Here is a 24,193-nt window from a genome sequence, read left to right as displayed (position 1 = left end):
CCGAGTCTGAAATAGATATGCAGCAGTATGATGCAGTAGCGTCTTTCCTAAGGGGGAAATCTGCAATTGGCAAGTGACATATGGGCTAGGCTAAAGTATACCAAACAATTGTACATGTATCTTTTTTTTTTTGGTGGACCCTCCTCATGAATAACCAGTGTGCATTCTAATGGACAAAATTCAGAAGCCACTCGCTCATTTGGGTGTCTGAAAAAAATTTGCTCATTGCCTTCAAATTCAAGATCATACACTCTCAGAGAATGTATGGATATGTACAAAAGGTTGATCAGATGAATCATGGGCTCAGCCCAGCACCAAATCTGAGGACTCGCTAACTTCTTTGAGTAAATGCTTGGACAATGGTCGATGGATAGATGTGATGCAAACAGAAAGCTCAACATCCATCCCAGATAGAGCTGCAAACGAATCGAACCGCTCGCGAGCGGCTCGAGTCAAGCTCGAGTCGAGCTTGATATTAATCGAGTTCGAGTCGAGCTCAAGCCGACTCGAGTCAAACTCGAGCTCGAAGTCGAACTCAAAATATTAAGCTCGTTAGCTCACGAGCCGGCTCGCGAGTTTGAGTATATATATATATATAATTATGTATATTACATATATATATTTTTTATTTTTTATTTTCATAGTAAAATTACGTATATATCCTTAATATTTTATTATTTATTAAGAAAAAAAATATTATTTTACTTATTTTTTTAAAAATAAAATAATTATTTTTTTATTTTTTTTGAGCTCGAGCTCGAGCTCGAAAATTGCTGGCTCGTCGAGCTCGAGCTCGGTAAAATTTAGTTGAGACTCGGCTCGATTAGCTCAAAACTCGACTCGATTCGACTCGTTTGCAGCCTCCAGATAGGTCCCTCCCCAAAGAACAAAAAATTTTTTGTTCCTTTGGCAACAAGTGTACACTTTCTACCAAGCCACGTTATGGTATGACTGCCCCTTTTGTTTTGTGATTGATAGAGAAGGGAGGCAGGCTGTGCCACGAACAGCCCTTGCCCACCGCTGTTTGATCTGAATTTTGTTTTCTGAAATACGTTGCCATTTCAATTACATAAATTCATGTAAGTTGAGTCAATGAAGACTATGGAAATTGGAACTTATAGAGAGATTATCTAGTCTACTGTTTTATATTATATGTAGAAGAGCCAGCCAAGCAATTGATAGTGTACTTAGACACTTTTTTAAGTGCTGTTTTTCACCTAGAACTTTTTTCCAATGCCTTTTGTTTTGCTGGTAAGAAAATATATGATTGAGTGTAAAGTAAAACTGAACTGTGTAATATACTTACTTATCGACACTGAAATGATTGAAGTATATATATATATATGTGTGTGTGTGTGTGTGTGTGTGTGTTGGATAATAATTTGATTTGCCACCGATATTACATGGTCTACAACCAAATTCAAGACTCATTTATAGCCTCAGAAATGGGCAAGCGATTACACAATCAATAATAGATAAATGCCAATTTGGTCCCAAAATATGAAACATCATTGAAGAAAGCTTAGAAGTTAGATGGAATATTTTCTTCATATCCCACATTCGTAGCCCCCTCAATTTGATTGCTCATCATCCTGCCCTACCTATGCATTGAGAAATTTCGATTTTATTAATTGAAGGGACCCCTTCACCTGAAGCTCAACCGGGACGTAAAAGTAATGCTTTAGTTCATCAAACTAACACCAAAATTGAACTGTTTTGTAGTGTATTGTTTCTATCCTTTTTTTTTTTTAAAATTTATTTAGGGTTAAATGCGCCTAAACCCCCCTAGGGTTTTCTTTCTCCCTAGGGTTAAGCAATAATGATCAGAAAGAAAATCCACTAATTATTGTAATTTAATACCCACCTTAAATATAAATTTAACGAGAACCAAAAGAAAAATGATAGATTTACAGGGAGGTGATTGCTTATCACTTACTTCCACACGTTGTTTACTTAGGAAGACCCTACTCTATAAGTATTGATCCAAAGGGACTAACTTTAGGTGTTGAGCATAATTATAGATTTGTGTGCTGGTTAGGTAAGAATGTAAGATTGTAGAGGTCATTAAACATTCATAATCAATTGATGGAAGAAAGCCAATAATCTGAATTCCTGGGGCCGACTCTTGCATCGATCTATAAGTATTGATCCAAAGGGACTAACTTTAGGTGTTGAGCATAATTATAGATTTGTGTGCTGGTTAGGTAAGAATGTAAGATTGTAGAGGTCATTAAACATTCATAATCAATTGATGGAAGAAAGCCAATAATCTGAATTCCTGGGGCCGACTCTTGCATCGATTACCAAACATTGGACTGGAAGAAAATTTCATTGAAAATCAAGAAAAAAAAACCTGTAAGTATCATCAACAGACGCGATTTTAATCAAGATTCAACTCAAGAAGTTGCTTCAGACGGACCCCTTTGTGAATTGGTGCTCTTAAGTGCAAATCAAGATTCAAGGCGGCTGCTGCTGCATGGCATACAAACTCTCAATGATTGGTTTGGCATCAGCTATGCATCTTGATGATGGGACTGCTCTACTGGCTGTTCCAATGTCATTAGCCAACTCTACTGATTAGAACTAGTAGGGGTAAATTAATTAGGATGTGAAATTGGTAACCGTCACAAATGTGGCGAAGGGTAAGAAGAGCAGCGCATCAACTCTAGTATGGTATGTGAAATTGTGTCTACCAAGAATACATGAGAGGAGGGTTTTTTTTTTTTTTTTTTTTTTTAAATTTTAACACCAATTCATAACTTATTATTGTTCCTTGATTAATCACACAAAAACTCTTAATTTGAAACCAAATTTGGCAGCTTTAGCTTTGAAGCACTAACATGACAGCCCCATATAATATGATGCTACCCAACCTGGTATTTGAATGACAAAATTTTTGGATTCTTCATAATTAATACAGTCAAAAACGTTAAAAGCAGAAAGTTGAAGTGCCATATAACGTCAGTACGTATCAAACTTTAATTGGATTTCCAAGACAACTAGTAAGCGGTCTTCTCTTTGAAATTGCTTAAGCTATCCGTTTTGCAAAATGTTACAAAAAAAAAAAAAAATTAAGTACTACAGAACAGAAATTACGGGTCATTATTGTTTGGTTATTTACCATAGTAATTATTACTGATGAAGACGAAGAACAAGAAAAACAGTAGTGACTGAACAAAGACATGAGGGTTTTGTAAGTTACAACTACTCGCTCATTAAAAGGTGACAATAAAAGGCTTTAAGAAGTTGAAAAACAACAAATAAATATGAGGAAGAGAATACATGATGAGATTAATAAGGGAGAAAAAGCAAATCATAACCTTCCAAAACTGAACCGAACATTAGGCTCAACTTATGCAAATCCTTAAAAGCCTTTGCAAGTAGAAGAGGAGGGTTTAATAGCCTTAAAACGTAGGTGAGGCGGTCACCAGACCTTTAAGTCCTTCTCACATCACATGTTAAGTTTCTGAACCGTAAGCAAGAATGAAACCTAAAACCAGATTTGGGGGCCTATTCATTAACTTTGTAAAAGTATATATATATATATGTATTAAATATGGAAATGTTATTATTATCTATAACACTTTTTTTTTTTTTTGCCGACCCCGAAAGTGAAGGAAATCAAAGTCAAAGAAATTAACTGTTTGCATCATCAGCTCCAGCAAAAAGAGAAACTATTTCTCTTTGTTGTGTTTTTCCTCTCTACGTGTTTTGCGCCTAGGTCTTCATACACTTTCTCAACTAATCCCATTTAACCTTTTCTCCTACATTTAATGCTGGAATTTAAGGGGGCTCTTCCAGCCAAATTAGGTGAGCACGGCATTTTTAAGATAGAGGAATATAATAATAATAATAAAAAAAAACCAAACATTCTAGGAGTATTATAAAATCATCGTGTAACATACTCCATGGGGCAATTTCATGTTTGGCCCCTGAATTTTAGTGCTAGCATCATTTCAGTCCCTTGTATATACTTCACTCATACGATTGTTATTCTCTCACAATCGGGATAGATCGTGCTTTTGTAATTCTCATTTCAATATTTTAAATTTAATTAGTGCTAATTTGAGGACAATTAATGACTACTAAAGTGTAAAAATTTTTGAAACGTGAAATTATAAAAGGATTGCAAACGAAATACAGTCAAGCAGTTAGGCTTTTTTTTATCGTTATTTTAATAAAAGCACGCCACCCCGCCTCCTCTTCTTCTTTCTTTTTCTTTGTTTATGTCTTAAGAGTTAAGACTATTAAAAAAAAAAGAAGCAAAAAATACACACGCGCACGCACGCACGCACACGCATAACTATTGAAAGATGAGAGACCTAATTGAACAAGCATATATAAAATACAGGGTGCCTAAATACGTTAACATTGAAAGATAAAGGACAAATTGAAACTAGTCCAAGACTTAGGGCGCTAAAACATCATTTAATCCCCCCTACTACTACATGTAGTGACTTTTGCATTGGCATGACAGATTGCTTCCAATGGGGCTGCGGGGCGGTGAGAGTGATATCTCTTTTGTGATAAATACATGTGGTATTTGGGCCAAGTCTTTGAAATAGACTTGCACTACACCATATAAGTTGCAACAGAAAAAAAACAAAAAAAAAAAAGAAAAGAAGAAGAAGAAGAAGGGGGAGGTGCATCAGCATCATCAACATGAGTGTCCGCTTGGGCTTGTGAGTCGTGGCTCTGTTTAATTTTTGGCTCCCCCTTCCCTCCAACGACCCCTGATGGCATTTAATGTTGGCGCTTTAAAGCTGGTTTTGTTTAGTTTAGCTGTGGAACTATACAGTTGAGATAGCAAAAGCTTTTAAGGTCGTTTTACACAGCACAAAAAAACAGAGATGAGCGTAATATACTACTGTACTTACCATATATATATATTATGATTATGATTGTACAAATATTGCTACATAATAAAATCATAAATCTCTTCTTCTCTGCTGCTGCATGATGTCTCTATATCCCCCCTCCAGTTTCAACAACAGTCCGGCCCCCTCATTTATTGCCTCTCCTTTCCCTGCTTTCCTATAAATCACTTTATCTTCTTTCCCCTCTGCCATTCACAGACAGACCTCTACTTCAATATTTCCTTCCTTCTTCTCTCCACCCCACCACCACCTCTTCTTCTCTCTCAACCTCATTTTCTTGTTTTTCTTTTCTTTCTTTTTTTTTTCTCCTCTAATCCTCGGAGAATTTTTTAAAGAAGTACATATAGGACGTCCAATTCAGCAATCATTCTGACAAGGGATTTCATGTTTGGGGTCATTTTCAGAGTCTACAATTACTGATCCTCAGCTATACTCTTTGGTAAGTTCAGAACTGTTTTTGCATTCTGGATGTTGGTTTTTCAAGTTTTAATTGATCAACCGTCGTTGCCATTTTTTTAAAAAAAAAAAAAAAAAATTCAATGAAGGCCTATGCCAAGTTTTTGCATTATGATTATTCATTTTTCGAATTTTAATTAATTAATTAATTGTCCTTTTACTCGAATTAAACGAAACTTAAGCCTTGCAAGGAAAAGCGATGTGACTAAATAAATGTCCATACGTGACAATTACCATCATTATTATTTTTGTCTAAAAGTGGTTTTCTTGTTCTCTTTATTACAGCGGGATTACATTTTTACAATCGGAATTGGTGAAGCAATTGAATTGGGAAAAAAAAAAAAAGGAGCTGAGATGGATCCATCGACGGTCATGATGGTTTTGTCACTTGCAGCTGCTTATTTTGTATGGTTCAGATTCATAGCGAGGTCCTGGCGGGGCCCACGATTGTGGCCCATCTTGGGCAGCCTGCCCGGATTGATTCAGAATTCTCAGCGCATGCACGACTGGATCGCCGACAACCTCCGGTCATGTGGCGGCACGTACCAGACTTGCATCTTTGCAGTTCCATTTTTAGCCCGGAAGCAAGGCCTCGTGACCGTCACCTGCGACCCCAGGAATTTAGAGCATATTTTGAAGGTTAGGTTCGACAATTACCCCAAGGGTCCCACCTGGCAAGCCGTGTTCCATGATCTACTCGGTGAGGGGATCTTCAACTCCGACGGCGACACGTGGCTGTTCCAGCGCAAGACTGCTGCACTGGAATTCACCACCAGGACGCTCAGGCAAGCCATGGCTAGGTGGGTGAGCCGGGCGATCAAGCTGAGGTTTTGCCCGATTCTTAAAGCGGCTCAAGTTGAGGGCAAGCCCGTTGACCTTCAGGACCTGCTCCTCCGGCTCACTTTTGATAACATATGCGGCTTGGCTTTCGGGAAGGACCCACAGACTCTGTCTCCTGGGCTACCGGAGAACGGCTTCGCTACGGCTTTTGATCGAGCCACAGAAGCCACTTTGCAAAGGTTTATTTTGCCCGAGTCCATCTGGAAGCTCAAGAAGTGGCTCCGGCTCGGAATGGAAGTGAGTTTGACCCATAGCTTGAAACACGTGGACCACTACATGACCAACGTGATCAACACGCGCAAGCTGGAATTGCTGAGTCAGCAGAATGGTGGGCCCCTTCATGACGATTTACTATCCAGGTTCATGAAGAAAAAGGAATCTTACACGGATAAGTTCCTCCAACACGTGGCACTCAATTTCATCCTAGCTGGACGCGACACGTCATCAGTGGCCCTGAGCTGGTTCTTCTGGCTGGTCGGCCAGAACCCCAGGGTGGAGGAGAAAATCTTGGTTGAGCTCTGCACCGTTCTGATAGGGACACGGGGCAGTGACACTTCAAAGTGGCTCGAAGAGCCCCTGGTGTTTGAAGAGGTTGAGCGGTTGACTTACCTTAAGGCAGCATTGTCCGAGACGCTCAGGCTCTATCCATCCGTGCCCCAAGACTCCAAGCACGTAATTTCCGATGACATACTGCCGGACGGTACATTTGTTCCGGCGGGCTCAAGCGTTACGTATTCAATATACGCCGCCGGGCGAATGAAGTATGTTTGGGGCGAAGACAGCCTTGAATTTAGACCGGAAAGATGGATATCAGAAGATGGACAAAAGTTCGAACCCCATGACCAATTTAAATTCGTCGCGTTTAATGCTGGACCAAGGATTTGTTTGGGTAAAGATTTGGCATACTTGCAAATGAAATCAATAGCGGCGGCTGTGTTGTTGCGCCACCGGCTCACGGTGGCTCCCGGGCACAGGGTGGAGCAAAAGATGTCATTGACGTTGTTCATGAAAAATGGCCTCAAGGTCAATGTGCATGAAAGGGATTTGAGTCCTGTATTGGCTACAGTTGGCAGGGTCGATCATAGTGGGTTGAATCTAGGTAATGGATCCTGTCATGCAGAGGCTCCAATGCTTAATGGGGTCGATTGTGGTGACGGAGCAATTGTTAATATATAATTAATATGATGCATATTAGGGTACGATACGACGGTCCAAAGATAATTCTTTGTGATGGACGGCCACAATCAATCAATTGATGGTCATTCGATCACTTCAAATAGGACCCACATTTCAATCTCATGGTAATCAAGACCGACCGATTTAGGGGTGCCTCTCACAACGGATTATTTATCACAAGTGTCCCTCTGTCTTCTTTTTTTTTTTTTTTTTTTTTTTTTACATTTTCCAGTTCATAAAAGTCCTGGAATCGAGAGTCAGTAACTCTAATATATCCTTTTTTATCCCTGCATTTCATCTTTCGGTTTTCTTGTTTCCAAGAGTTCAAATTATTGCATTGCATTCTAATATATATATATATATATATGAATAAAATCTCAATTTTGGTGTAGGTTATATCTCGAAGTAAAAAAAAGTATATCGATGGTAGGCATTGCTGAACCTCTCTTGCTTAATGAATTATAAGCATTTGTATATAATGAATGCTCTTTGTGTATATAATGAATGCTCTTTGTTAGGTTTGGATTTTATTCTACTAACTGTTCAAAGGTTGATGGAATAAAATCCAAATACAACAAAATAAACGATTATTAGTGGAATAAAAACTCAAACACAACACTCTTATTATTCTTATGCTACTATCCCTTGAAGTAAAACCTTTTAATTAGCAAAAAAAAAAAATTTTTTTTAAAAAAAGAAGAAAATTCGCTCTTAAATTCTTAATACGTTAATTATCGAACGTAGGGCTTCAAATTTTTGAGAAATTAAACTCCAGCAGATTTGAAGTTCTTGAGCATTGAATTCTCTAAACTCTTAACAGAAAATTTCCCATGGCTATAAGTGGGCTATTTTTTTTTGTTCTTTTGCCGAATTATGCCTTTTGTTTATTTTCTTTTTCATATTCAGATGAGGAGAGTGGTCCACACTCCACAGTTAACCGTTTTTAATCATACCCAAAGATCGGCTGGCATTTATGATGATGAACCAATCTACATATAATTTCGCAGGGAAATTCTTTGACCTACATTTCCGGTTATTAAATAGCATTTGTCCTTGCAAAATTGGCAAGGAACGCTAGCAGCCCTTCGTTTTTGATTTGTTCGTTTCATCTCTCACATATTTTAGTGGGTTCAGAAGCTTCATAGACTCTTTGTTTTGTAGCACTGCTCATGACACAAGTCGTAATGCCACCAAAACGGCACCCACCTAAAATAAATTTATAGTGACCGCTCACCACTTAAAACAATGTGCATGTCCTCCTTCCAAGAAATGTATATATATATATATATATATAGGTCAATAATAATAACAATTAATAATGGCTCAAATGCCAATTAAAAACTACTTTAAAAAAAAAATTCCTCTAATGCTTGACAAATTTCCAATGTTCTTGATGATTCAGTTCTGGGATTATATATTTTCTCTGATCTAATATATGCTTGAGAAAGGATAAGTCAATTTAATCCAATGTGACGAGTACAGGGAAAATTCGATACTTATAGCAATCATCAGGGAGGTTAGTTAATTACGTACTTTTCCCCGAGCACTTTCTTTTCGTGAGCTAGACAAAGATTGTAATAGATCTACTTGAACAATCCATATTCTATGCTATTTTCCTTACCTTTTTTTTTCCTATTTCGTGCAAGTAATCTGCTTAATTAGCTTTTTGACAAACGTTAAGGAAAGGCAAGGACGGACCACCGCTAGCTGTGATCTGCTTACCAACACATGTCGGATCAGTTGCTAAGGATGGATCACTTTTTTTTTTTCTTACAAAAATCGTATATTTGAATCTCGTTAGTGCGAAAATTGTGTTAATGCACGATTTATAAGAATTCCTGTAAACGGCCTATTGTTCCGAGAATATGTCCTGACTTGTGATGACGACCAGAATGGAACGCATTTAAAATTTTTTGGAACTTTTTGATTATAAAGACAAACGTTATTAAAGTCATTTATGATTAAAAAAAAGAAAAACTAATAACTTTTTGATTATAAATACAAACGTTAGAGCCATTTATGATTTTTTTCTCAGGTGCCTTTTCAGATTTACCCTGCCATGCACACAGCCAGGAAAAATGAAGACAAAACTTGAATGAGAATCCAAAATTTGTACGGTAGCTTTTGGTTTGTCCATCAAAGTCTTTTACTAGGTCATGCCCTTAATTTTTTTTTTTTTTTTTTTGTCCGGAAAGGAAAAGGAGTCTCTTTTTTTTTTTTTTTTGGTCACTTGTCATCACCTACATCTACACCTACTCCTACTCCTACTCCTAATCTAGCCTATACTAGGAGAGGGATCCAAGAGGATCACGAGGAACCGATGAGGACTAAATCATCATCGGACCATACGAATGCACAGCACCCACATGGATTTTAAGCAAAATCACATTAAGTGACAACTTTTTGATAGAAGCAAGAGTTGAACCCTTGACCTCCCACCCCACGTTAAAGGTGGTGACCAACTCCAGGAGTCTCGTTGAAGTAAAATAAAGCGGTACATACATAAGTAGCTTTTCCCTAGCTATTAAAATAAAAGCCACTAAAGCCCACACTCACGTACTACTAGGTCATGCCTGCCTTGGTACCACCATCCATCTTCCTAATATTAATGCAAAAGAGACCTTTCCAGTCATTAGTTGGACTGCGCCTATAGTCTCTAAAATGTCATTCTAGTCAACAAAATTGAACACAGCCAATGATAGGAATCCTCCGCTCCACTGCATGGTTAGTCAAGTTGTGATGACAATAACACTTACCGGCCTGGTAGCTGCTATAATTTGCTATAACACTTCGGGATGTTTTGTAAACTGGCTTATAAAAATTGGTCGGCAAGCTTAATCAAGCTTATAAATTGGCCGGTTAGCTATTTTTGTGAGTATTTTTTGAAAAATTTTACTGTAATAGAATTTTTAGATTATATTTTGAAATATTTTTAAAAAATATTTTGAAATATTTAAGAGTAGTAGAGTTTTTAAAATATATTTTAAATATTAAAAAATTTAAACTATTTTTTAGGGTACTTTTTAAAACTTTTTATAGTATTTGAAAAACTCCTGGATCCAAACAGAGCGAGGCCAAAATTTAAAAAAGCTATAGGGGCTAAGGGGTCTCTTTAGGTCTGGCAGGCTCCCTTGTGGAGGTTGAAGTCCCACATCGGGGTTGGGGGGGTTTGGGTGGTTAGTATATTAGTCTCCTGTGAGACCTTCAAAAGTTGCCGGCTTTTGAGAGTTCTCACGGGGTTAAGATTAGTAAAACGTCGTCAAAAGTCTGCTGACTTCCACAAAAAAAAGATAGAATTCTATGCATTAATTTCTTGAAGGTAACAATCCCAAGATTTCTCTTTGTCTATTGATCTAATAGAAGAAGAAGATCAATACGTCAAAAGATTCATACGGCGAGTTTATATCGCATTCAGAGCGTTAGCAGTATCTTAGATGAAGTACCAAATTTCAGCGGGTAGAACCCCATATAGCAGAGACAAGCAGAATTTTTTCATTCGTTCCCTGCGACTCTCTCTTCCACTGCTACTAGTTGGATTCAAGCGTTCACATGCAATGCAACCGCTGTACAAAGTTGACTTGACTGATTATGCAACCGCCGTACAAAGCACATTACCTAAAGAGTTATTCTTCCACCGAATTTTTTTTTTCTTTTTGGTCATGACCTGATTGATGATGGACATGTTGACCGTTCCAGAACAAGAAGAAGTCCAAATTTCCGGGCGTTAGTGCATGAACTGTAATAAAAGACAAACTGAAGTTCGTACAGTTTTAACTTGGTCTTGTCATCAGATAGTTGGCCAATTCAAGTGAAACATTCGTCGACTCATCATTGCTGGCTGAGCAAAGCCTGAAAGTTGAAGCCATCTACGGTCAGAAAAAGGCAACTGTGTTTTGCATAGTTTATTAAGATCTCGGGAAGTAAGAGCATTTGGATATACTGACCACAATATCTGCACCTGAAAGTAATAAAGAAAAGGGCGGTTGCTAACAAAGTTCAAAACGTTGAGAGTTTGGAAAGCCTTGTCAGCCGCTGGCTATAATTGTATGAAGTTAACAGTATCCATTGCATGAGCAATTCGTTATAATCTTAACGAGGGGAACGAAGATACATTCATTGGCTGTGGAATCCTTTACTCAGGGCAAAATGTGGATCTTTGAAAGAGAAGGCCCTTCTGGATTCTCAGCTAGTACCACGGCCGAAGAAGTTACTCAAGGGATTGATGGAACAGGCCTGACTGCCATTGTTACAGGTATAATTTCCTCTTCCTTTCTGTTCCCCAAAACAGCTCCAGGCTCAATTCCACATCAACCTGATTAAACTTGGTTGCATTTGTTGAATTGCCAAATTTGAATACCACCTTCTTTTGCCCCCAGTTATTTCTGCTCCAATTTTGCTTTGTACCTTTTCTTCAAGGCAATTTTGCTTTGTACTTAACATTGATGAAGTTAGAAATTGTGAAGACACATCCATGTTCTCTACAAAACGAGAATGCGATGATACAATTGGGATTAGATTCATTCTGTATTTGATTAAAGATGCTTAATTGTAATTTCAGGGGCGTCAAGTGGCATTGGCAAGGAGGCAACAAGGGTGCTTGCCTTACGTGGGGTTCGCGTGATCATGGCTGTGAGAAATACAAAAGCTGGCTCGGCAGTTAAAGATGCAATTGTTAAAGAGATCCCTGTTGCTAAAGTTGAGGTCATGGAGCTAGATCTCAGCTCGATGGTATCAGTCAGGAAATTTGCTGCACAATACAATGCTACGGGTCTTCCACTGAACATTCTCATGTGAGAGCGGCTTAGTCACAATCAATATAACTTCAGAAGTTTCTGCACAAGCATTTTTTTGGATATATCTTGTTCAAAATCGATTATAGCCCTGTACTTTTAGAAACTGTTTTATACTCGGAACTTAACAGATTGAAAATGTCTGTCCATTTCTGACAGCAATAATGCAGGAGTTATGGTTTCTAAATTTAATCTTTCTAAGGATGACATTGAACTCCATTTTGCAACTAATTATTTGGGTAAGCCTGTCATTCACCAACTGCTTGATTCTCATTGACTATTATTTGGAGGAGAATGAATTTCTTAGTTGCACATAGGTTAAATACTGTCTCAGAACTAATTATTAATCACTTTTTTGCAGGCCATTTTCTCTTAACAAACTTATTGCTAGATGTAATGAAAAGTACAGCAGCAGAGAGCAATGTAGAAGGAAGGATTGTGGTTGTTTCGTCATTAGGTCATCGGTTCGTGTACAAAGAAGGGATACAATTTGATAAAATCAACGTTGATACCCGGTAGGTAATCACGGCATGCACCCCCATATTTCTATCCATGTAGTTAGCCGTTCAAAGATACTTTCGTTAATACTTACTAGAACAGAAATTTTTTCCTTGATCTTTCTAATTTCAGGTACAAATATGGGCAATCAAAGCTTGCCAATATACTGCATGCTGGTGAGCTCTCAAGACGCTTGAAGGTACTCTATTATCTGTGGTTCCAGAAGACATCCGAGCTCTACTTTGTTTTCTTATTCACTTTGCCCTCCAAATTTTATTTTTTCCCATTTCAATCAGGAAGAAGGGATTCCGGTAATTGTTAATTCAGTTCATCCAGGATCCGTTGTTACTGATCTTCTGCGCAATAGCAGCATTCTCTCTGGTATTTCTTTCTCTGTCAACTATAAACAGTACTTAACCAACCAACACACTTCTTATCTTAGGTGCTGTCAAACATGTCATTTCATCGAAACTAGGATCATTCCTGCATAATATACAGAACCAGAATATCCAGTAATTGATTAGGGGCGCTCGAGCATGGTCCTGTCCCTCGTTACATTTATAATATAATTTGACCTGGGCTTCTGGCAATGCAGGTATTGTTAACCTGATTGGCAAATATTTCTTTAAAAATGTTCAACAGGTTGGCTTCGACTTCTTTATTGCACCGTCAATTGCAGATTTTTTTTTTTTTTATGACATTGGATTTAAGAATTGATTGATGGTGGTTTCAGGGAGCTGCAACTACTTGCTACGCGGCATTGCATCCACAAGTCAAGGGAGTCAGCGGAGAGTATTTTGCAGATTGTAACTTGTCCCAAGCAAGCCCTTTAGCTAATGATGCGGAATTGGCCAAAAAGCTGTGGGATTTCAGCTTGAGCTTGATAGGCCCCCCAAGTAATATATTATGATGACTTCTAAGGGAGTTTTTTTAGTCAATTTGGGGCTCATCGTTTCTATATCTTACTGTAATAACGGGCCGCAGCTGTGCAATGTGGGATCCCGAGCCTCTCCAGTCGAATGTTTATCCAATTTTGTTTAGTTATGTTATTCTTATAAACGCCAACTAATACAAGAAGTAAATCTAATTTGTACGAATAAACGTGCAAATTTATGTTTTTTTTTTCTTTTTTTTTTTTGAGCGAGTCCTCAAATTTTGTTGAATTCTTCGAATATGCCATTTGAAGTAAAAAATAATAATAATAGAAGCTTTTTAAGATTCAAATCATGAAGAACAAGCCTGCACGCATAATTCTGAACTTCGAATTTTCCACGACAATCAAACAACATTTGTTTGTTAAGTTTATGTTTTTGAAGACGCAATCAAACAAACATGTTTTGCGGCATCAGATTAAAGTCTCCCAAGACGCAATCAAACGACGTTAGCTTCAAAATTGAATGTAAAGACACAAACGAAAAAAAAAAATGCTAATCTTCTGAAGTTGTCAAATTGAAACCATATAGTATATAAGTTGGAGTAAATTTGCATGAACTAGTTGATTATTGCCCTTCAGATTCCAGGTTGCCTAGTCCATAACCTCAGGGCACATGTGGATTTTTGAAAGAAAAACGCCTTCAGGATTCTCAGCTAATACAACAGCTGAGCAAGTTACACAAGGGATTGATGGAACAGGCCTCACCGCCATTGTTACTGGTATGCAGCCCGCCCGCTTCTACTGTGGATTTTGATTATACTCATTTACTGTGTGGCTTCGAAAGCCATGTTTTATGAAAGGAAAAAAGAAATTTGATAGCCAAATTATAGACTAGCTAGTACATGCACTCACGTACTTGGAAATTCTCAAAAGGCTCAATTCGCATGTTGCATGATTTTGCGATGAAAGGCTCTCGATAAAACAGGATGGTCAGGATCCTAAAAAGTTTTCCGGAGATTAGAAACTGAGACGTCCACTATGAATCAGACTTAGTTTGTACAAATGCTAAGAACTGATGTAATTTCCAGGGGCATCAAGTGGTATAGGCCTGGAGACAGCAAGGGTGCTTGCTTTACGCGGGGTTCATGTGATTATGGCAGTGAGAAATACAGATGCTGGCAGAGCTGTCAAAGATGCAATTCTTGAAGAAATTCCTGCTGCTAAAATTGAAGTCATGGAGATAGACCTCAGCGCAATGGCATCAGTGAGGAAATTCGCTGCAGAATACAAGGCCACGGGTCTTCCACTGAACATTCTCATGTGAGAGTATTTCGTTCCAAAAATTGTAATGCTTCCAATTAACTTGACAAATTGACAATTTGTCTGTCTCTATTTCTTGACAGAAACAATGCAGGTGTCGCGACTCTTGACTTTCTGCTCTCTGAAGACAACATCGAACTCCATTTCGCGACTAATCACTTGGGTATACCTACCTAGACCTGTTTAATTATAAGTGTGATCCTTGTGTGTTAGGGTAAGTTTCTCCCTGTTTATGCGTTTCCTCATTTTCCAGGCCATTTTCTTCTGACAAACCTATTACTAGAGACGATGAAAAACGCATCAGCAGAAACCCATATAGAAGGAAGAATTGTGAACGTTTCATCACTGGCTCATGGCATTGTGTGCCATGAAGGGATACGATTCGATAAAATCAATGTGGATAACAAGTAATCATCACAGCTCCAAATTTTTATGGCGACGAGAACTTGATCTCATTAGCCTTCTGTGAACGAACCCTTAATCAATATTGCTAACAAATTACAGGTTCAAATATGGCCAATCAAAACTTGCTAATATATTGCATGGTACTGAGCTCTCGAGGCGCTTGAAGGTACGTATTTGCATATGTACCCATATTGTTTCTATTCTTTTTACCTCTCGAGAATCTTTTGGTCCATTTAAACTCACAATTGTCTTTTGAATGTTAACAGGAAGAAGGGGTGCTAATAACTGCTAACTCACTTCATCCTGGAATTATTGTTACAAAAATTTTTCGCCACTCAAGGTTCCTCTCTGGTAAATTTTTTACACGGTAGAAAGGCGCTCTGCACATTTTGTTGGGGTTCTCGAGCATTTTGTTCCTTTGTTTATTTTGAAACAGAAGATTATTCTGTTTGCTAGTACACTTCCGTGAACAAAACTGCACCTGGGGTTTTTGAAACTTTTATCCTCGGATCCTAATTTAGTTTGTTGTACTTTTGATTCATTCCTCTTCTGGGAACTCAGGTTTATTTAACAAGATTGGCAAATTTGCCTGCAAGAGTGTTCAGCAGGTTCGCTTTTTTTTTTTTTTTTTTTTCTTCTTAATGCGATAAAATCATATGGCCCACTGTCCATAAAATGATAGTCAGTATCTTGATTTCACCACAGCCCATCTAATTAAAGCTGATCTAACAATTAATATTGTTAACTTTGATTCAATGTGGTGGTCTCAGGGAGCTGCAACTACATGCTATGTGGCATTGCATCCACAAGTTAAGGGAGTCAGCGGAAAGTACTTTGCAGATTGTAACTTATCCCAACCGAGTTCTCTGGCCAGAGATCCAGAATTAGCCAAGAAACTGTGGGATTTCAGCTTGAACTTGACAGCTCCCCCAACTGATGTCTATCACTGCTGAGGGAGCCTTCTCCCTTACATTCACTAAATTTGTAGCAAATTGTACAAGAAATCAGGTTTATCACGATTAAACATACCTTTGATGCCTAAAATATGTGTAGTGAAGAGGAACGAGTCTACGGTGGTGGTTGCAATCTTTCAGAATCGACACTTCAAACAAAACAATCTGCTATGCTCATGTCAGTTCTGTACGGTTGATATATACAGATACTATACCAATTAAACATTTCTCCATCGATTGCCCAAACAAAAAAAAAAAAATCGAAGCCGTGCATAAGATAATGTGAGTCGAGAACTAGTTCCAATATGAAGACCTGAACCATTTAACCATCTAGCAAGAAAAAAATGAAAACAAAAACAAAGACACATTTTAACTTTCCTTCTTGTTGTCCTCTATTTTTTTTAAAAAAAAAGAACTACTGGGGCAGTTACATTGTTCAATTTCCATCGAAATTCAACCCATGAATCTTGAAGAGCACCTTTTTTACTTCGCCTGAACAGAGACTACCAGTAAAAAGTTCATCGAGCAGCATCCCACATAATTTCCATTAAAAGTGAGGTTGCCTTCCCAACTACTCGGGATCCGTCAAACTCAAGCTAAAGTCCCGCAGTTTCTTTGCCAACCCTGCATCTTTAGCTAGACCACTTGTTTTACCTACGTCACAGTTTGAAAAATACTCGCCAGTCACTCCTCCATCTTCTGGGTTTAAAGCCAAATAGCACGGAGGGGCTGCACCCTGCAGGAAATTAGAGATGACAAATGAGTGTAAAACTACAAGAAAAGAATCACATACAACTGTGCTTTTAAAGAAGCAAAGACAGATGAGATGAACCTGTGCAATGCTTTGGAGAAAAGATTTACCTAGCGAAATTCCTAGACCTGATTTAAAAGAAATATTAGAAATGATCCAAGAACCATAATACAAACATGTCGAGAAACGTTTAGAATAAGCGTTGAAATTCACGGATGTATCTTTCTTGGCTCGTCCAGAATTGGAGCATCTTTTTTTAAGAAACTTTTCTCAAAATTAATGATGTGTGTAATTCACTATTAATTCTATCCAAAAAAAAAAAAGAAAACTCCTAGATCCTAGTTATTTGCCTCCATCTTCCTTAAAACTATCATAATCTGGCCTCCATCGATGCTTTAGGAAACGGACAAATGTTTATGGAATTAATAAGACTAATGGTTTTTAATAGTATGATGAAGATTACAAGAAACAAAATTCCCCTTTTTTTTTCAATGACATTAAGCTATCCTCATTAGGTGATTACGTGAACTAAGCAGCTATACACAACCTATTAAAAAAACGCAAAATACTAAGTTGACAATACAATCTAACAGATACAACGCCAACCTCATTGTTTATTTTCTAATGATGTCCCCTGTATTCCTAGGATACTGTGGACTATAACAGAACTTCTTTGTCTGAACGTCCTTCCTCGCCAACATGCCGTACACACAACAGCAGCTATGGAAAGCTTTCAAAACAGCCGTAGGTGAAAACCAACTACTTATGGTTTCCGCAAACCATATTTCATCTCTAAACAATATTGGACGATGCCGTGCAAAATATACACTCACTAACATAAGAACAACACATTCGACGCAATGCAAACTCTTACTTATGAGACATGTATAGGCGGCGCAAAATTTGTCTACCTGCTGCTAAGACTACTTAATCGTATTGAATTTCACCTGTGTTCACAAGTCTGAGCAAGGAAGGTACTCCTGTCTTATGTTTAGAAGCAATATGCTGATGCAATGTACAACATGAAATATACAGATTCATATGAGATCATGATCTGTTTGCACCTTCCTTGTCTGACTGTTTAACAGAAGAAGGTAACGGCCCCTGAATTTGTTTTCATACCATCCATAGAACAGAAGCCAAAACATATTACTCAAATTCTGACAGATATTATGATGCCTTGGTCTGATTTAAGGGGGAAACAAACTCAAAACTCTCAAGTTGAGCAGAACAGAAATTTCATATCCGAGTTGATAAAAACATTACTGCTAGTAAATAATTTTCTTTTAATTCATCGTCAAACTACATATCCATTTATTTGATGCTCACACCAGCAAGAATCGAAAATCTTCCATGACAAATCCATTAGTTTACATCCCATCATTTAATAGCACCAGAAATATATGATTGAGCAAGGTTGAGTCCGATCTACTCCTTGGGATCTGTCAATTTCAAGCTAAAGTCCCACAGTTTCTTCGCCAATTCAGCATCCTTAGCTAAAGCACTTGGTTTTGCTATATTAGAGTCCGAAAAGTACTCGCCGCGTACTCCTTCAACTTGCGGATTTAAAGCCACGTAGCATGGAGTGGCAGCACCCTACAAAGCAGGATAACAGGAATGAAACATATGGAAAATACTTCACCAAGCACCTCCAATTTGAGGTGCCAGCAAGATTTTCTTTAAAGAAACAATACGAGATGAAGTGAACCTGTGGAATGGATTTGAAAAAGAGTTTATTAAACAAACTTCCCACAACTGCATCAAAAGTCAACCAAAATAAACAATCAATATACCTCATTTAATCTAAAGAAGCATAAATCAATCATGTCAAGTGAATAATATCAAGGGAAGCCTCATAACTAGCCATACAATGTACTTTTATTAGCTATTTTCTCATTTCATCTACCAATATTTTGGCCACAAACCATATTGACTAAAAAAAAAAGCAATAATTTTTTCCTCTGAAGCATTGTGATAGGCTTTATGTATAAGATATTGTATATGCAATGGAGACTTCATTTTTTGCATCAACCTGAACTCTTTAACTAGTTTGACGAAAGTTGCACATGTTTTACCCTCGGATTTTGAATATAGCCAGGATTCTCATATTCTGATAAACAAAAATTTGTGCGCACCACAACAATCAAAACTGAGCAAATTTTGTCCTGTAGTTGACTTTCATTACTACGACCCTCAAAAGCTTTAGTTTGAAAAAATTTTGGATGATCTGTTTTTACAATGTGTTGAGATTAGGTAGGGTTGTGGTAGCTACAAGAATTCTATTGATCTGTTTTCCCATTTTCCTGTGAGGACCAGGTGTGTAAAGGACAACAAACTATCAAGCTCACTATGGTCTGACAAAAGGTCTGTCTTTGCATGTATTACTGGTATATTATGGGAAAGCCTTTACTTTAAAATATAGAAAAGAACAGTCAGAAAAGGCACAGAGTTCTACCCTCCACGAACTTCTGGTGACGCATAAGGTTTGTGTTGATTGCTCCAGGATGAAGAGAATTAGCAGTTACATTCACGCCTTCTTCCTGTGGGAGGATAAAAGGCCGTTACTGCATATTCTATTGAGCATGCTGAGCAGGAAAACTTTGAGATATTAATAGATGAAGTGGAATATGACACTAGCAATCTAGTACATCCCTAGTCATACACACATATACATGTATATGTATATGTATGTGTATGTATGTATGCTTATTGGCCAAATATTAACTCATGCACTCAAATGCAATTATTTCACATGATCATATTTACAAGGATAAATGATATTATGCTTATAGATTTGCTTGCTTCTGAGACTCAATGTTGTATACACATCAATCATTGTTCTTGCAGTAAAGGATAGTGACAGTGTGCTGCAGGTAGCATCTAAGGGCTTCCAGGACACCTCATCTAAAAATCCAGACCAGAATGAGAATTTGAAAAGCATGAAAATAATTGTCTAAGGGTGATTTATTAACTCACAGGGACACTGTCAAATACTGAAAATGTATTTCACTTATTATATTACTGCTTTCTAATTTGTTCATCTCAAACTATAATAGAATATTTTAAGCATGCCAAGATTTGATAATTACTACTCTGCCTCCAGATACAACAAGAGATCAAAATAGTCATAGGCTACAGAGATTTAGATGGCCTCTAGTTTTATATGAAACATTATGCAACTCATCAGTAAAATGGTTCCAGAGTCACTTTTCTGCTAAAGGTGATTACCTTCAAGCGCCTGGAAAGTTCACTAGCATGCAATATATTAGCAAGTTTGGATTGTCCATAGGCACGGAAAGGGCTGTAGCTGGAAACAAATGAAGAAACAGAAGGCATTTCATTATAAACAATTATGACCAGCAATCATTCATTACAACCCTAATCAGTTCATCCACTTTATTAAGTACGAGAACTGAGAACTCTACCCCATAGGCCCAAGTATCAAATAATTTATCATTTCAATCAGCTTTTAGATTTTTGTCACATATACCTCAACAGATCATTTGCCCCAATGCTTTGGTCTACTTTGTTGATGTTATCAATATGCTGACCTCTTGATATAACCTGGAGATCTCAAGTTTATAATTTCCTAAATTCTCTCCTCCTATTCTTTTATCTAGTGTTGCATGTACACAAAAAAAGTGAACTCATAAGAACACATCTTGTCTCAAGTAACCCCAATTGCTTTTGGTTGGCTATACAGATTTCTATTTTCCAATAAGGGTATGCATCTGTTTAGTAGCAACTGACTGAACAAATAAGCACAAAAGTTAGGAATTTAATGAAACAAAAGAGCATTGTCTATGCCACCTTGATTGGTCATTTATCTTGTCAAAACGGATTCCCTCTTGATACGTGAAATTGTGTCCAACTGATGAGACATTAACTATTCTCCCTTCTCTTTGGCAGTCACGTGCTGTGGTTTTCATTTTCTGCAGCAACAGATTTGTCAAAAGGAAATGACCTGCACAAAAGAGTGAAGTGATTAGCATTGGCATCAGTCATCATCTGTGCTTGAAAGTAAGAAGAACAGAGAAACAAAGGAGTTATAACAAGACTGCTTGTAGAACCAAACAAGAAATGTATTTCCACAGTTTCAAATTGGAAGATTTTCTCTTAGTCAGTCAGAAGTCCTTCAACCAATAGAACATCTTTAAAGTTATTAAGAAAATGAAAAGACAATTCCACTCTACTGGAAGTCTAACTCTAGGGCTTAAGAGAAGCTAAGAAAGAACAAGCCAACAAGTGAAGAATTTAATCAAACAATCGGTAGGTTATGTGGTGATAAAAAATTCCAATCCCTATCATAAAATTTCACCTATAAAGAAACATGGTACAGAAATTCGATGCAAGTAGGTACAAGACAGGCTTCACCATCTGGGGTTAGTTAATAATGGTCTACCTTTTCTTATTTAATAGTCTAATCTTCACGTCCACTTTTATTAACTAATAGAAAACATAAATGTACCTACAGCATCAACTTTCACTTGCCAATCTACAAAGTCACAAAAAATGCTTTGAATTAACATGCAGCAACAAAAGATACAACTGCATGCCAGATTTTACTTATGTTTTTGGATGGAAGAAGAAATATCCATGGCACCATAACACTTCAAATAATGCCCAACATTTTCTAACATCATAGACTTGCAATCTCAAGAAACATCATATGTACAAGAAATAAATAGCAAGCATACCTATATGATTAGTTGCAAACTGCATCTCCATACCATCCTGTGAAACCATGTATGGTGGTGCCATAACCCCGGCATTGTTACTTTAAAAAACAAAAAATGTCAAATTTAAGAAAAATTCAAGTAAATAGGAGGAAAAAGGAAGAAAATGCACAAGAAAGTAAATGATTAACATTAAATACATATCCCAAGAAGAAGCAAATATTTAAGAATTAAAACACCATGGATATGAAAATTGAATATTTGACATATGATTATCTTACATCAGAATGTTCAGAAGAAGATCAGAAGAGTTGTATTCTGATGCAAAATTCCTAACTGATGCCATAGAGCTGAGGTCCAACTCCATAACTTCAATTTTAGCATTAGGAATCTCCTTCAGTATGGCTTCCTTTACCTTTCTTCCAACATCCACATTTCGTACTGCCATAATTACATGTGCACCACGCAACACTAAGACTCGAGTAATCTCTGTGCCAATGCCACTGGATGCTCCTGAAAATTGTAAAGAAGGAAGAGCAGCAGATATGAGACAACAAAGCTTGCCCGGGTCAAAAAAAAGTTTATCATAAAAATCAGAAATTTTAAATATTTTAAAATTTATTCCCATCAATAGATTTGCAACAAATGACAACAGAAAAGCAAAAAGGATCAACTACGTAAATTAGAAATATACTAAAACATCTTCCGAGGATGAGCATAAGACAAAGGTGATAATGATGAACACAAAATTACCTAACATAACACACATGAGATCATCCACACAAAATAGAGATTATAGAGCCCAAACTACTAAATGAATGTAATTTCTAATGCGGAGTTTATGGATGTTAATCAATTTCCCTTCTTGGATCAATTTACAGTAACACATAGACTGCCAGAACCAGAATCATCTCCTACCACCACTTAAAAGTTCCTGTTTTCCCATTGCATTGAGAAAATGCAAAATACAAGGTATTCTTAGTTTTACTATGCAGAGAAAGAGGTAAGCCACTGCTGGATTATGGTTCATTATATTGCACGAGGCCAAAGCAAGGTCCAAGTCTGGCAGAGTAGCTACATGCTTGAATGTTGATAATTAATCATCCAAAAGAAATTTTGCTGAAGGTCACATAGATTAACAAGAACCAAGTCGCAAACAGCAGAACGTCCACCTCTTTTCTCCTTATTTTTCACTATGCGAGGATACAAAGGCCACATCGTTACATAGCACACCCGCCAGTCATAGTTCATCTGGTTCATATTCAATCTTTCCTTGACATATTAATGAGATTTGAAGAGTCAAGAGTCATGAATCATCAAACAGTTCAAAAATCTCAGGAAAAAGAAAGTAGACAACTTGCATATATGAATATACCACGTGCAACACTCAACGGATAAAAGGGGAAAATTATGTAAATTAAGATTAGGAGAAAAATAACCATCAGAAGAGGAAAAAGACCTGTAACAATGGCAGTGAGGCCCGTGGCATCAACTCCTTGAGTGACATCCTCAGCTGTAGAGCTAGAAGAGAACCCAGATGGCCCTTTTTTCCAAGGATACCACATCTTTCTGATTTGCTCCCAAAATTTGATCTTTTTATTGTAGTAATTAAAGAATCAATCTTTTGAATGTTTATTAGGTGGTATTTTCACCTGTAAGTGGAATTGAACTCAGAAAAACACCCACCTATATATATATGTATGTGGGGACAGAAAGGCATCTATCAGCGTACGGCCAGCATATCTTTCAATTGTTTGGCGTTGAATCTTGAATGTAAGCCTGTCTGCGTTGAATCTTGAATGTAATCCTGTCTTCCTCGACAAGTAACTATGGATAGCTTAACATGTTACACGACTGGTTTGTTTAGCAGCCATATACACACGCATGAGGTCAGAGACGAGGAAAAAGATACAGCAGATTGTTTACTCTCCTAGTCGCCAAGGTTTCGTTCTTTGTGAGAAACTAGGAGGCATAAAACGCGCGTTGCGCGTTGGGATAAACATAAAATATGCCCCCTTAAACATATGAATTCATGGAACAAAAATGTTTGTTGGTAAATAATTTATGTACATAGCTAAGCATAAATATACATGAATAAAGACCTATGTTGCTCTGATACCAAAATCTATAACTATGTTGGACTTTTACGGTTCCAATTAAAGACCTATGTTTCAGATAAAAATCTATAACTATGTTGGACTTTTACGGCTCCAATTAAAGACCTATGTTTCAGATATTCCACAAATTTTATTACAGGAATTCCTTCTGTTTTTATATTCTTCTTTTTCTTCTAATTTTTGTCTTTCAATAGATTTTAATTCAGAGTATCTGTGCCAAAGTAAATCTACCTTTGCTTGTCTAATATTTCTGAGAAAGGATGCGGGATGGTGGTGTGCTACTTTTACTAATCTAGATTCTTCTATTTGTATATTTGCTAGACACTGGTCTGAAGTTTCTATGTCTTCTAAAATTTTATCAAAATAATAATAGGTATCTGGTTGTCTGAGGGTTCGTAATGCTAATCTGTATGCGTTTTCTGGAGTGGATGTAAATTGAAAAGGCGGTTCAAAATTCATA

General features: G+C 37.3%; 4 protein-coding genes across 6 annotated transcripts; 3 read left to right on the top strand and 1 right to left on the bottom strand.

The window, feature by feature from the left end:
* The first annotated feature begins 4,973 nt into the window (after positions 1–4,973).
* LOC113707209 (cytochrome P450 86A22-like) lies at positions 4,974–7,646 on the top strand. Its single transcript, XM_027229419.2, has 2 exons — positions 4,974–5,316; positions 5,619–7,646. The coding sequence occupies exon 2, from the start codon at positions 5,688–5,690 to the stop codon at positions 7,347–7,349; it is 1,662 nt and encodes a 553-aa protein (XP_027085220.2). The 5' UTR covers positions 4,974–5,316; positions 5,619–5,687; the 3' UTR covers positions 7,350–7,646.
* A 3,457-nt stretch (positions 7,647–11,103) lies between these two features.
* On the top strand, positions 11,104–13,730 carry LOC113707155 (short-chain dehydrogenase TIC 32, chloroplastic). Its single transcript, XM_072063283.1, has 8 exons — positions 11,104–11,601; positions 11,908–12,139; positions 12,299–12,378; positions 12,501–12,654; positions 12,770–12,836; positions 12,934–13,018; positions 13,233–13,279; positions 13,371–13,730. Exons 1-8 carry the CDS (start codon positions 11,496–11,498, stop codon positions 13,545–13,547), a joined length of 948 nt encoding a protein of 315 aa, XP_071919384.1. The 5' UTR covers positions 11,104–11,495; the 3' UTR covers positions 13,548–13,730.
* A 364-nt stretch (positions 13,731–14,094) lies between these two features.
* On the top strand, positions 14,095–16,366 carry LOC113706240 (short-chain dehydrogenase TIC 32, chloroplastic-like). The gene is made up of 8 exons (XM_072063279.1): positions 14,095–14,290; positions 14,600–14,831; positions 14,915–14,994; positions 15,085–15,238; positions 15,336–15,402; positions 15,503–15,587; positions 15,798–15,844; positions 16,007–16,366. Exons 1-8 carry the CDS (start codon positions 14,185–14,187, stop codon positions 16,187–16,189), a joined length of 954 nt encoding a protein of 317 aa, XP_071919380.1. The 5' UTR covers positions 14,095–14,184; the 3' UTR covers positions 16,190–16,366.
* A 1,795-nt stretch (positions 16,367–18,161) lies between these two features.
* Positions 18,162–23,595, bottom strand: LOC113707154 (short-chain dehydrogenase TIC 32, chloroplastic-like). 3 transcript variants are annotated; one of them, XM_072063280.1, is made up of 9 exons: positions 23,303–23,591; positions 23,076–23,208; positions 21,898–22,129; positions 21,638–21,717; positions 20,751–20,904; positions 20,169–20,247; positions 19,396–19,480; positions 18,649–18,695; positions 18,162–18,536 (listed from the first exon to the last, which is right to left on the bottom strand). In XM_072063280.1, exons 2-9 carry the CDS (start codon positions 23,179–23,181, stop codon positions 18,369–18,371), a joined length of 951 nt encoding a protein of 316 aa, XP_071919381.1. In that variant the 5' UTR covers positions 23,182–23,208; positions 23,303–23,591; the 3' UTR covers positions 18,162–18,368. The 3 variants fall into 3 exon arrangements, with proteins under 3 accessions (XP_071919381.1, XP_071919382.1, XP_071919383.1); XM_072063281.1 differs by having other exon boundaries at positions 20,169–20,241; positions 23,076–23,593; XM_072063282.1 differs by lacking the exon at positions 18,649–18,695 and having other exon boundaries at positions 23,076–23,595.
* Between the last annotated feature and the right edge of the window lie 598 nt (positions 23,596–24,193).

This window comes from Coffea arabica, chromosome 8c (genome assembly GCF_036785885.1).
Source record: "Coffea arabica cultivar ET-39 chromosome 8c, Coffea Arabica ET-39 HiFi, whole genome shotgun sequence".
Lineage (NCBI taxonomy): Eukaryota > Viridiplantae > Streptophyta > Magnoliopsida > Gentianales > Rubiaceae > Coffea > Coffea arabica.
This window is presented reverse-complemented; position numbering and strand designations above follow the sequence as displayed.

Bases quoted from the DNA above. Each gene is read 5' to 3' on its own strand.
- LOC113707209 (XM_027229419.2), top strand. From the start codon at position 5,688: ATGGATCCATCGACGGTCATGATGGTTTTGTCACTTGCAGCTGCTTAT.
- LOC113707155 (XM_072063283.1), top strand. From the start codon at position 11,496: ATGTGGATCTTTGAAAGAGAAGGCCCTTCTGGATTCTCAGCTAGTACC. The intron at 12,379-12,500 runs GTAAGCCTGTCA...ACTTTTTTGCAG, and splicing joins TTTTGCAACTAATTATTTGG to GCCATTTTCTCTTAACAAAC. The intron at 13,280-13,370 runs GTTGGCTTCGAC...TGGTGGTTTCAG, and splicing joins TCTTTAAAAATGTTCAACAG to GGAGCTGCAACTACTTGCTA.
- LOC113706240 (XM_072063279.1), top strand. From the start codon at position 14,185: ATGTGGATTTTTGAAAGAAAAACGCCTTCAGGATTCTCAGCTAATACA. The intron at 14,832-14,914 runs GTGAGAGTATTT...ATTTCTTGACAG, and splicing joins CTTCCACTGAACATTCTCAT to AAACAATGCAGGTGTCGCGA. The intron at 15,845-16,006 runs GTTCGCTTTTTT...TGGTGGTCTCAG, and splicing joins CCTGCAAGAGTGTTCAGCAG to GGAGCTGCAACTACATGCTA.
- LOC113707154 (XM_072063280.1), bottom strand. From the start codon at position 23,181: ATGTGGTATCCTTGGAAAAAAGGGCCATCTGGGTTCTCTTCTAGCTCT. The intron at 21,718-21,897 runs GTAAGATAATCA...TGTTTTTTAAAG, and splicing joins CTTCTTCTGAACATTCTGAT to TAACAATGCCGGGGTTATGG. The intron at 20,248-20,750 runs GTGGCATAGACA...ATTTGTTTCCAG, and splicing joins AAGATAAATGACCAATCAAG to CTACAGCCCTTTCCGTGCCT.